Source organism: Globicephala melas, chromosome 8, assembly GCF_963455315.2.
Source record: "Globicephala melas chromosome 8, mGloMel1.2, whole genome shotgun sequence".
In the NCBI taxonomy this organism is placed as follows: Eukaryota; Metazoa; Chordata; class Mammalia; order Artiodactyla; family Delphinidae; genus Globicephala; species Globicephala melas.
In genome coordinates, this window is record NC_083321.1 from 68,138,221 (window position 1) to 68,151,326 (window position 13,106).

Here is a 13,106-nt window from a genome sequence, read left to right on the forward strand (position 1 = left end):
ACATGCCTCTCCAGAAATTACCATGTCCAAGAATTAGCTCAAGAGTCAAAATCCAGCCTTGGCACCTAATGGCCTGACGTGTTTCTTTTGTAAAACATAACAAACCAATTGGGAAAATAACCTTGGAAGGAAACTAGATGGATTTTTCTTTTTTTTACACAGAAGGTTCTTATTAGTTACCTATTTCATACATATTAGTGTATATATGTCAATCCCAATCTCCCAGTTCATCCCCCCCACACACACACTTTCCCCCCTTGCTGTCCATGCATTTGTTCTCTACATCTGTCTCTCTATTTCTGCCCTAAAAACCGGTTCATCTGTACCATTTTTCTAGATTCCACATATATGCGTTAATATGCGATATTTGTTTTTCTCTTTCTGACTTACTTCACTCTGTATGACAGTCTGGGTCCATCCACGTCTCTACAAATGACCCAATTTCATTCCTTTTTATGGTTGAGTAATGTTCCATTTTATTTATGTACCACATCTTCTTTATCCATTTATCTGTCGATGGACACGTAGGTTGCTTCCATGACCTGGCTATTGTAAATAGTGCTGAAATGAACACTGGGGTGCATGTGTCTTTTTTTTTTTTTTTCCTGTACACAGGCCTCTCACTGTCGTGGCCTCTCCCATTGCGGAGCACAGGCTCCGGACGCATAGGCTCAGTGGCCATGGCTCACGGGCCCAGCCGCTCTGCGGCATGTGGAATCTTACCGGACCGGGACACGAACCCGTGTCCCCTGCATCAGCAGGCAGACTCTCAACCACTGTGCCACCAGGGAAGCACGCATGTGTCTTTTTGAACTATGGTTTTCTCAGGGTATATGCCCAGTAGTGGGATTGCTGGTTCATATGATAATTCTATTTTTAGTTTTTTAAGGAACCTCCATACTGTTCTCCATAGTGGCTGTATCAATTTACATTCCCACCAACAGTGCAAGAGGGTTCTCTTTTCTCCACACCCTCTCCAGCATTTGTTGTTTGTAGATTTTCTTATGATGCCCATTCTAACCCATGTGAGGTGATACCTCATGGTAGTTTTGATTTGCATTTCTCTAATAATTAGTGATGTTGAGCAGCTTTTCATGTGCTTCTTGGCCATCTGTATGTCTTCTTTGGAGAAATGTCTATTTAGGTCTTCTGCCCATTTTTTGATTGGGTTGTTTGTTTTTTAATATTGAGCTACATGAGCTGTTTATATATTTTGGAGATTAATCCTTTGTCCGTTGATTTGTTTGCAAATATTTTCTCCCATTCTGAGGGTTTTCTTTACATCTCATTTATAGTTCCCTTTGCTGTGCAAAAGCTTTTAAGTTTCATTAGGTCCCATTTGTTTATTTTTGTTTTTATTTCCATTACTATATAAGGTGGGTCAAAAAAGGTCTTGCTGTGATTTATGTCAAAGAGTGTTCTTCCTATGTTTTCCTCTAAGAGTTCTGTAGTGTCCAGTCTTACGTTTAGTCTTTAATCCATTTTGAGTTTATTTTTGTATATGGTGTTAGGGAGTGTTATAATTTCATTCTTTTACATGTAGCTGTCCAGTTTTCCCAGCACTACTTATTGAAGAGACTGACTTCTCTCCACTGTGTATCCTTGCCTCCTTTGTCATAGATTAGTTGACCATAGGTGTGTGGGTTTATCTCTGGGCTTTCTCTCCTGTTCCATTGATCTATATTTCTGTTTTTTGTGCCAGTATCATATTGTCTTGATTACTGTAGCTTTGTAGTATAGTCTAAAGTCAGGGAGTCTGATTCCTCCAGCTCTGTTTTTTTTCCCCTCAAGATTGTTTTGGCTATTCGGGGTCTTTTGTGTCTCCATACACATTTTAAGACTTTTTGTTCTAGTTCTGTAAAAAATGCCATTGCTAATTTGATAGGGATTGCACTGAATCTGTAGATTGCTTTGGGTGGTGTAGTCATTTTCACAATATTGATTCTTCTAATCCAAGAACATGGTTTATCTCTCCATCTGTTTGTGTCATCTTTGATTTCTTTCATCAGTGTCTTATAGTTTTCTGAGTACAGGTCTTTTACCTCCTTAGGTAGGTTTATTCCTAGGTATTTAATTCTTTTTGTTGAAGTGGTGAATGGGATTGTTTCCTTAATTTCTTTTTCTGATCTTTCGTTGTTAGTGTATAGGAATGCAAGAGATTTCTGTGCATTAATTTTGTATCCTGCAGCTTTACCAAATTCATTGATTACCTCTAGTAGTTTTCTGGTGGCATCTTTAGGATTCTCTATGTATAGTATCAGGTCATCTGCAGACAGTGACAGTTTTACTTCTTTTCCAATTTGTGTTCCTTTTATTTCTTTTTCTTCTCTGATTGCCATGGTTAAGACTTCCAAAACTATGTTGAATAATAGTGGCGAGAGTGGACATCCTTGTCTTGTTCCTGATCTTAGAGGCAATGCTTTCAGTTTTTCACCGTTGAGAATGATGTTTGCTTTGAGTTTGTCGTATATGGCCTTTATTATGTTGAGGTAGGTTCCCTCTACGCCCACTTTCTGGAGAGTTTTTATCATAAATCGGTGTTGAATTTTGTCAAAAGCTTTTTCTGCATCTATTGAGATGATCATATGGTTTTTATTCTTCAATTTGTTAATATGGTGTAGCACATTGATTGATTTGCGTATATTGAAGAATCCTTGCATCCCTGGGATAAATCCCACTTGATCATGGTGTATGATCCTTTAATGTGTTGTTGGATTCTGTTTGCTAGTATTTTGTTGAGCATTTTTGCATCTATATTCATCAGTGAGATTGGTCTGTAATTTTATTTTTTTGTTGTATCTTTGTCTGGTTTTGGTATCAGAGTGATGGATTTTTAAAAGAAAGCAAGAACTCCTATGAAAATTCATCTGAAGTCTATTAAATCCATTCTCCTAAGCTGCTTGTAAAAGAAACCTAACTAGATTGCAGTTCCATTTTGTAAAAAGCCATAAATTTGTTTTTCCACATTTTGGGCCTTTTTTTCCCCTCATTTTTCCTGTCAGGTTGCTTCATTAGGTGGAAAACTGGATGACCAGAGGCTGTAATTTACTGTTGTTTTTCTCCTATTGATGCTGAGTGCATCTTTATGTTCCTTCCAGCCTCCAAATATGTATTTTGAGGTAATAAGCTGTCTTATTCAAGGTAATGATTTAAAGATTGAGTAGAGGTTCCTCTAGGTTTTGTGGTTAAACACAATATCAAGAATTGCTAAAAGTTCAATACCTGACTTTAGGCTTAATAACAATGAGACCTCAAGCCTCTGTTTTCTCACCTGCAAAATGCGAGTAAACAAAACTGCCCCACTTACTGAGGAGAGTGTTTTTGGAAAATGAATGAGATAGTACATGGAAGAGTGCTTATATGGCCCCATCTGCATATTAAGTATTAATATGATAATAATTATCATCACTATGACCAAGAAGAAGATTATTCACACTAAGACTCAAAGACATTTTACATCTACCATGCAAATTCCTTATCTACATATTCTTCTTTTCTCTCTTCTGTCAATTTTCACAGACATGCATAAGAATAGCATCTCAGATATGGAAAGGGGTTGGCCATCCCCCCACTTCCCACAGAGGAAAAAAATTATTTTGTGACTGTTAAAAACATATTTTAACTGTCAAAGGTGCTTACAACCAGCCATCAAAATTGTGAAGTATACATCAGAGTTTTCCTTTTGTTCGGCGACAATGTAAAAATCACAAATTTTACAGGAAGATGGAAAAGAAAGAAAGGAACGTGAATACTGAAGGAATTCGAATGCTGATAGCAGTTCCCAAGAATTAGATGAAATACCCATGGGTTAACCTATAATAAAGGTTATATTGTTTTCTGTGTCTGTTGAGGGGAGCATATTTTAAGTCTACTACAGCTATATAACCTGACACATTTCATAAAGTCAATCCTATTTCTTCTCCCTCTCCGCTCCACACCACAATAAGAGCCTTGCCTCCTTCCTGCCCTTTCAGCAATGATTTCCATGACTGGATTTAGGGCCTTCCCTGCTTTTATGGATGAACTATGAAAAGTTATGCATTTGACATGAGCTACAGGAATAAGAGAAGTTGAGATGCCCTAAGGCACAGAATAGACCTTTCATGGGGTGGCAGGGGAAAGAGTGGTGAAAAACGTTTTTCTCTTTTCTAATTGTAAAATGCTTTCTCTTTCAAAACTCAGGTAACTGTGACAGATGGTGGTTTCTCTCCAAAACAGTCAACCATTTGGGTGGTGGTTCAGGTTTTGGATGAAAATGACAACAAGCCCCAGTTCCCAGAGAAGGTCTACCAGATCAAGCTGCCAGAACGTGACCGGAAGAAGAGAGGAGAACCCATTTATAGGGCTTTTGCATTTGATAGAGATGAGGGCCCCAACGCAGAAATTTCCTACAGTATCGTGGATGGGAATGATGATGGAAAGTTCTTCATTGACCCTAAGACTGGCATGGTTTCTTCCAGAAAGCAATTTACAGCAGGGAGTTATGACATTCTAACGGTAAGATTTTTCTGAACCTCAATAACATTAATGCGGGGGAGGAAGTTATTTTCTTAGTCATGTATATTTTTTAAGCAAAAAATCTCTGGGGTAAAAAGTGCAGCCACACAACAGTGGAAGGCTACTTTCTGTTTCAGTGATATTCTTAGTGAGGCCATTTCCTTTGGTTGTGTCCTATCAGCCAAACTCCCTATTCCCAGTACACAGCCTGCTCCATCATTTACTCAATTACACTTCCTGTGGCCCCAGATCACTTCAAGGTACTGAGCATAGATGTAAACTGAGGGGAGGGGAATAGCAGAGTGACATAACCTTTCCACCACTCATTATGTCCTGAAAATCTCCCAAAGAAAACAACTCTTGTAATTGTTGACAATGGGTTAGAACATGAATTTAGCTGTATAAATTGTGAGACACAAATCATAGCTAGGCTCATTCTGTAAAAAGTGAAGAAACTTAAGTAAAAAATGACTAAATTTTTCATTGTTAGAAAATTAAAAATAAAAACAAACATGAGCACCATCTCAAATAGAGGCTTAAACTCCCATACCTAAGGTGCCAGCCTGCACTCCCCATCCCTAACCACTTTAGACTTGTAATGCCTATGCCCAAAGGGGGACTGCTCAGCCTCACAGGTGATGGGCACTTCCCAGGGTCTCAACAACTGTCAAGAGTTAGCACCATCTTCCATCCTTCTCTTAGTCTTCAGCCTTGTCCACTGTGAATGGTCAAGCCTTTATTATTTTAAAGGATAGTCAGAGTGCATTTATTTATCTTTGTTACTCCTATGGTCTGGACTTGGATTCCTTTCCCTGCTCAGTAATGTATCCAGAAGAGTGGGCAGAGAAAAGAAAATAACAATAATAATAAAAAACAGCCCTGTTTCTACCATTAGCAGCTCTCATGTAATATGTGCTGTTGCAGTTGTGTGAGACTTGCCGATGGGAATCTTTGAGGACTGGATGGATTGCAGTGGATACTGTTGGTACCCTGTCCAGATCCCCATTATCAGGCTGGTGCGGACATCCCCCAACTGTTGTGAGTGTTGGCTGCTAAGGGCTCACAGCTGCCCCCTTCTCCAGAGGGTCATCCTTGGCTGAACTTTTTGGCCCAAGAGGTTCCATACTCCTACCCCAGCCCAGCAGCCCACAGCCAATAACTACTAACTGACACCAGATATAAAAGTCCAACCTCCTTGCCTCCAGGTGGATCCAACACTTTGATACAATTATTCAGCACTCCCTTTGGGATCAGGCTGAAGTTAGACTTCAACTGAGACCACACCCTTGCTTAGCATCTTCCCCGTCCATCCTGCTTTCTTCACTCCCTTTCTCCTGAGAACACTTCCTCCTGAAACCATTTGTACACAAATCCCTATCTCAGACTCTGCTCCTAGGAAACCCTACCTAAGACATCTACCTTCAAGCATCCTTCATCTCACAGGAATTTTCTGGGGCAGAGTGTTCATCCATGAACATAGCATTAGGGAGCTATGAGTTGTCACTGTTTTTAAAGGCTATAGCTATTAGCTCTGCACCTAAAAATGTTTTTATTGATGTAATATTTTTTAATCCATTTTTTATTTTGATTTTTAAATTTCTGTCATTGATGTCTGCTTGTCGGACTTAACTTCATTCCCCCCCACCCCACCCAACACACACATTTAAATCCAGGACACCACAGCTGTTAACCCTGCATATCTGAGCAAGGAAACATGCTTTACTCAGTCCTTATATCAGACCATAAAGAAGAGTCATTAACACCCTCTTCCTTACCCCACTGGCTAGAGGAGCCCATGTTTCCACCAAGAGAGGTCTCTTTCACCTCTTCAGAGTTAGCGTAACTGAAGGGCCTCTGAGACGAATTTTGCAAGGCTGATGCCTTTCCCACGCCCCCTCCCATTATCCTCCTGGAATCCTATGTGACAATTCTATGTGTCTATGTGATGCACTTTGTTCCCTTTCCAACACTACCACCAGAGGTATAAGGAATCAAATTAGCTCTTGCTACTCATGTAACTATCATTCGTGTCCGTAAAACACTAAAATTTGTAAGTGCACCATTTATTTTTCAAGTTTTCCACATCTGCAAGCTTGGCAGTGATTCAAATCACCTTCTGGCAAATGTGGTGTGGGCCCCCTACGTGACCAAGTTGTTTTCCCCAATTCCTGAGCCCATTCTCTCCAGATCTCCATTGTCTTCTTCCCCTTGCTGGCCCTGTGATAAGGAAGGACTCTCAGCCCAACAACATATGAGTGACAGATCGAGACTTCCACCAGGATCTGGGCTCTAAGACAGTTTTCTGTTCTCTCCGTGTGTGAGTAGATAAAGGCAGTGGACAATGGGCGCCCTCAGAAGTCCTCCACGGCCCGCCTCCACATTGAATGGATTAAGAAACCACCTCCTTCACCTGTACCGTTGACCTTCGATGAGCCATTTTATAACTTTACAGTCATGGAAAGCGATAGAATCACCGAGATTGTAGGGGTGGTGTCTGTGCAGCCAGCTAACACCCCCCTGTGGTTTGACATCGTTGGTAAGTTCGAGTCCTCCAGAGCAGTACTGGGCAATGTAATCATTGACTGTTCAGAGCAACTAACAAAACAAACAAACAAAAAACACAACGATTAGCACTAAGATTAAAAGATATATAGTGCTGGAATGCAAAAGAGCCAGTAAAATGAATAATCGACCTGTGCTTTCATTCTGACTCTGTAGCTAAGCTGAACAGAAAGTGCTCTCTGGCTGGATTTTCCATAGTACGTTATTTACTGCAATCTTAATGTCTTTCTGTGTGTCATTTAAATTCTATTGTCGCACTTGGCTAATCTCATTTCTAAATGTATTGATGGTACTGGACTTGCTGTCCTTCATTTCTCTCTTTTTCTTCACCTTTTTCTGCATTCTGTTCTTTTTTTTTTTCTGCTCCCGACTGCCCTGCTTCAAGGTGGCAAGCATGCTCGAGAGATGTTCTATATTCTACAGACAGCTTGTGGGCAGAACTGTTCAACAGAAGGTACCCTTAGTGCAAACACATTTGCTAAAATACAGCTATCCAATCTGCCTTTTACGGGTTTTTTTTTTTAAGCAAATTAAATTACATCTTTCATAACTGCCTGTGACAGGCTGAAGTGCAGCCCACAAATTTCATACATGCCTCTAACAGCTATTGCATTACTCGTAGCCAGTGACTCCTTTGTTTGAGGTTTGATGGGTTTGGATTTGGGGTAGGGGTGGGAGGTTGTTTTGATTTCTTAAAAAAATTTTTTGTTCTTTGGTTTTGAGGTATGTGGGCTTTTTGTTGTTTTGTTTTGATCTTTTTGTAGGTTGGTTTAACTGGGCCTTTTCCAATTGAAAATTAAATTCAAGTAGATCCCAACCCCTCGGTTTTGCAGCAGGAGTGCCATTCGTAGACCAGAAGGCCCCACCAGGAGAGTCCCTGGCTGCTGTCCACAATAGGAAGAGCAGGAAATGCAGCCTAGATATATAGCCAGGGAGAGCTTCCCGTGAGAACCGAATACAGAAAGCAGATGGATGCAGGCAGGATAGACCTTGGAAACCAACCTTTAAATTCCTTGAAAGAAAGCAAGCAAGCACGCAAGGCTACAAAAAGAGAGGGCAAAACAGCACCACTGCCCTCCACAACCAGGCAGCGAGAGGCAGTGGAGAGGAAATAAGTGCTGAGGGCCAGGAAACAAAACGAGGGGAGAGAGCGTGCGTCAGCCCTGGATCTGATACTGCGTCGAGCTGGAGCTGACTTCCCACGGTTCTCCGTGGAAGGCAGCGAATCTAGAGAGCTGGTCTGGGGGAATCATTTCCTTCCACATGTCACTGCTTGGATAGGATGGGTAGGAACCTGCCTCTCTTCCCAGGAATGGCTGGGTCTGGGGAAAGCATTTAGAACATTCCACATCTGTTTCAGTGAAGCACAGAAAAAGAACGCCCCATGGCCCCCAATCAAACTTCAGTAGAGGGTCCTCTGAACTCCCCAAAAGAAAGGACTTGTTTTCTGCCTATTTCATTTTATGGAATGCCAGTAGAACATCTGTGTTTTACTTAATGGGCATTAATCACACCATCCTTGTACATGACCATCCTCATTCCCAAGCTTTCAACTCCGTCTTCATTTCCACTTAACGCATTTGAAATGGAACGTCTTCTGATCCATTAAAGATGTCTCCGCTTCTGTATCTTCTCAGTCATTTTCAGGTCATTAAGTTATTATCCAGTGCAGTGTCTTCTTTCTTTGTGAAACAGAGGGTCACACCTATGCATCGTCTGGTTGTCTGTGCTGTCACCTTTGGTGATTCCTTCAGAACCACCCTCAGTCAGTCACAGAAGATGCATCTCAGTCTCAATGTGTCCCTGGTGCAATCATGACTTCTTTTAAATAACTTGAGGAAGAGTACAGTTGAAAGCCAACAGGCTGCAGGGCTCCTGCCATGCTGTCCTGAGATGTGAGAGGAGTTGCCCTCTGCCATCAGCCACCATTTCATCTCCCTCCTCCCCTGACGCTCCAGTTTGCAAGCACCTCTACAGCCTGACAGCACTGCTTCTCTCCCTGTGTGATGCATGCATGCAACCTCCTGATGTGCAGCACATCCCACCCACCCCAGGATGCCCTTGTTTGCACTTCTTGTCAGAAATCTTGCAAGCACAGCTTTTGCTGATGCTCAGTCTGACCAACCACCTGATCCCAGTTATCCAGTCACTTTTGCAATTCCTCAGCATCCCTGCATGTGTGTGTATGGTGTGTATAGGTAAGCATGCCTAGTGGTGCTACATGTAACCTTACTTGCATGAATTCCATGCCAGAATTATTAGTGCTAGTGTACATTTTCATTTGTGTTTATCTTAGCTTCAATGTTAACCCTTAAGGTCAAGGTCTTTTCCTCCTGATTCCTTCCTTCTGCCAATGCTTCTTTTGTTGTCCATCCACGGTGAGTGGAATAAACAATGGTGACCGATGGAGATGCCCCAGGCAGCCCATGTGTTAACATTACTGATGCCTCCTGAGACCCATCCAGAGTCAGTGTGACCTTCCACTGTATTCCCAGCCTGAGCAACACAGCACCTTTGACCAAATGAGGACTGGTCCAAGAAGAGACAGGCAGTTGACAAATGAAAGTCCTCACTGGAAGGAGTCCCTTTAGGCTGCTTCAAATCCATATCCAGGAATCATGATCAAAAACATGGCATCCATTTTCATGTTTCTCCATCTTTATTCCTAAATCTATACTCTTTTTATAGAATCCTCTCAGTTTTAGTACACAAGTACTTCTCTTAATGAAGACCTACTGGGTTGTTCCTCTAGTGTAGATACTTCCATCACAGATTTCACTGTATATCTCGTAACATCTAGTCAAGCTTCTCCTGAAAATTGAACTTACTGGGCCAGATGCTCAAACAGAACATGATTTTATTTCCATCCCCGCATCCAGCCAACATATTAAAATGTTAACTCTTTATTTCACGGCAAAACTACAAACTTTTCCCCGGGTGCTGGCTGCACTCAGAATGGATATGGTCCTCCTTCCAGAAAATCCCCCTCCTGAAAATCCTTTCTGATCTAAGACAGTCATATTTTTTTCAACCTGCTGACAACACCTTTCCCCTTCTCTAAAAACCTATTGTTTCCTTTATCATATTCAGATGTTTCATTCTTACTTTCAAGCTTTCTTGCTTGTTTATCCTTGGCCACTGAAACTCTCTGCTGTCTCTTCCCTTCCTCCTTACCTAAACATCTTCCCTGGCCAGGCTAACATAGAGGAGAGAGAGGGAAAGTGATTCTCAGTACTTAAGAAACATAGCAGTGTACTGTAGCTGGATAGACACCTATACAGACACTTATGGTTACAGACAATACCACCTCCCGGCCTAACAGTTATAGCTTACAAATGCTATAACTAATGAATTCTCATTAAATCAGCAGAAATAGTGTTCCAGCATGCCTTTTCCCCTGAGAGTATTGTCTCCTCATTTCCATATTTCGAAATCTGCCCGAATCTTGTTTAACTGCATTTCTTTTCCTCCCACCGTGATATGAATTCACAAAAACCATGTCGAGAGCAAGATTTCGTTCCCAAGTCCAGACCCCGCCAACAAGGACCTGCCAGATACTTTCTTGTGCCTCCAAAGACACCACTGCTTACAATGTTACGGAGCTGGACTCTCCTCAGCTTCCAGAAACAGAAGCCCACTTGTAACCGAGTTAAGAAAGCTATAATTAAAAGGAAACATTATAAAGTTCAGCTGTTCTGTGGTTAAACAGCCCATTGCACAGCATGTTCCTTCCCTGTGTTAAAAGGGAAAGAAAATGAAGGGAACAAAACTAACCCACAATCCTTTGTGGCTTTATCACATATCTTCACACTTCTCGGGAGACTATGATTTCAACTCAGCAGCATCTTGATTTACATACTCTCTAATGTGCATGCAATCTGGTCCCTGTATCCTTATCCCACGGGCAAATATTTGTATTGTAAAGATCACCCTTATTACACACTTGAAACCATTCCTCTTTACCTCCAGTTTGATGGGGGAGGCTACCACCCACTTTTCTAGCTTTTCCCCTGACTTAGACTAGAAAAACTGTTTTCCTTGTAGACAGTAAGCACTTAAAATATCTCTGTTCATTTGCCTCACCCAATATGTAGAGGAGAGAAAGGCTGTTCTTTGAAAATAATCCTCTGATGGTACAAGGGAACACATCGGTCCAGCTCTAGCAGAAATACATTTCTGTGTTGCAGGTTCAGAAGCACTGCCTGGGCCCTTAGTTTGTCACAGGTTCCTGCGGAATTTGGGTTCTTGACTGCTTCTGTCTCATAAGCTTATACCTGTCCTTAGACAACCTTGTCCCTAATGGAGCCATCCCTTAATAGGGTTCCATCAAATAGGCAAGGTAAAGTCTTTGATGGTACCCTGACTAGCACTTCATCTCTCTGGGTCTTCTCTAACCTCATGGCCAGATTTCTTTATCACAAAACTCCCCCACACCCCTCCCAAGTGAAGCCATGTCTGTGTCCCATTTTTAATACAGCTCTTCCTCCATCACGATGACACTTGCTCAGAGTCATCAGTTGACATCATTTCTTCTAATTGGATCCCGAACATGCCTCTCTTTTCTCCATAGCAACAATGTGGTCCATAGGAACACACCTGAAGAGACTTTAGGAAAATAATAAAAAGCCTAAAACAGCTTCGGATATTATCGTTTGTAAGAAAATGAATTTCAAACCAGATTCTAGACATGATTTTCCTTCCTACCACTGTTTCCCACCTCCAGCCTGCATCTCCTGCCTTCCATGTAAATATCCGTTTTAGCCCCGTACTGTGCTTGCTTCATTCCAAGGCAGAAAATTATTCATGATCAAGCCATAGAAATGGTGTTTAGCATTTTTCCTTAAGTTAGGTGTACATGCTGAACTTGAATGAACAGCTTGCGAACAACTCCTGTAATTCATTGAGATTCAGCGGCTCAGTGTTTTGGAAGCTTCTCCCATAGCTCGTCTCCCCTGGTGACTACTAGATTTTGGTTGGTATTTTTACCATCGCACATAGAGTGGATTGGAATCATAGCTAGGGGAGAGGCCCGGAAGCTTCTCTAAAGGGAAAGCTGTGAGATAGTCAGCATTGGATCTCATTATGGAGAGATGGTGATTCTTTAAAGAAAAGCTTAACTAAATCATGGCCCAACACCCTGCTGCCCGGTACATTCCAGCAGTAGCTGCTGGCTCAAAGTAGTTTCATTCCTGTCCCATTTTTAAAGCTTTTTGGGACACTCCGACTTGCAATGTTTAACTTTAGAATCCAATAGAAATCCAACACGCCTCTCTCGTGCTCTTTGTTTACTCCTTAACACCCGTCTTGACCGAAAATGGTCCAAGAGAAATGTCCCTGACATGAATTCTCTGTTATGTGGGCTGTTCACAACCTCGCTTTTAACCATCTCTGCCTCACACCCCTGCAGCAACGCTCAGGCTGTGACTTCTCTTAATTCCCCACTTTGTTGAAATCAGACCAGCTCCGCAGTGTCCTCCCTCCTCCCCACCCTTTGTTTAGCCCAGCGCTGCTGCCCCAGCACACTCTGGCTTTGCATGTTGTTACTGGCTCTGAGGAAGCACATCTTCTTTAAACAGAATGCTGCTAGTGAAAGCAGACTCCTTCCATTTAATATTCTCACCCCAGATGAATTGGACATGGGTTCCTACAAAATGAAATAACCTTTCAGGCTAAAAGGGAGCCTGAAAACTGAGGCCTGGGGGAGAGAGATGGAGTCGTTCATGAAATGGGAGGCTTAAGTGGTAGGTTATGAAATTGCGGGAGGGTTGATGGTGAACTGCTGGTCCAGATTCTGTATCCCTTGTCAGAAATTCATTTTAAAACTCAGGGAAGATTTGGGGAACCTGGTTTTACATGAAATCTTGGTTTAACTAGGAGCTAAAGCCCTAGAAGTGAGTATCAGAGGCTGCTAGCCTTATTGATGGATGGAAAGACACTCACAGGCTTTCTTTGTCTATCTCCCCTGCCCCTTTCAACTTTTCTGTTCTAGAGTATTTGAAACAGTAAAGGTGAATGGGGGAGATACACACACACACACACACACACAC

At 41.9% G+C, this 13,106-nt stretch overlaps 1 protein-coding gene across 1 annotated transcript in view; it reads left to right on the forward strand.

The window, feature by feature from the left end:
- FAT3 (FAT atypical cadherin 3) overlaps window positions 1-13,106 on the forward strand; it is a 707,842-nt gene that overhangs the window by 550,949 nt on the left and 143,787 nt on the right. The window contains exons 5-6 of the mRNA XM_030883783.2: window positions 4,183-4,497; window positions 6,823-7,033. Coding sequence (XP_030739643.2) covers window positions 4,183-4,497; window positions 6,823-7,033 — 526 coding nt within the window. The remainder of the gene's footprint in view (window positions 1-4,182; window positions 4,498-6,822; window positions 7,034-13,106) is intronic.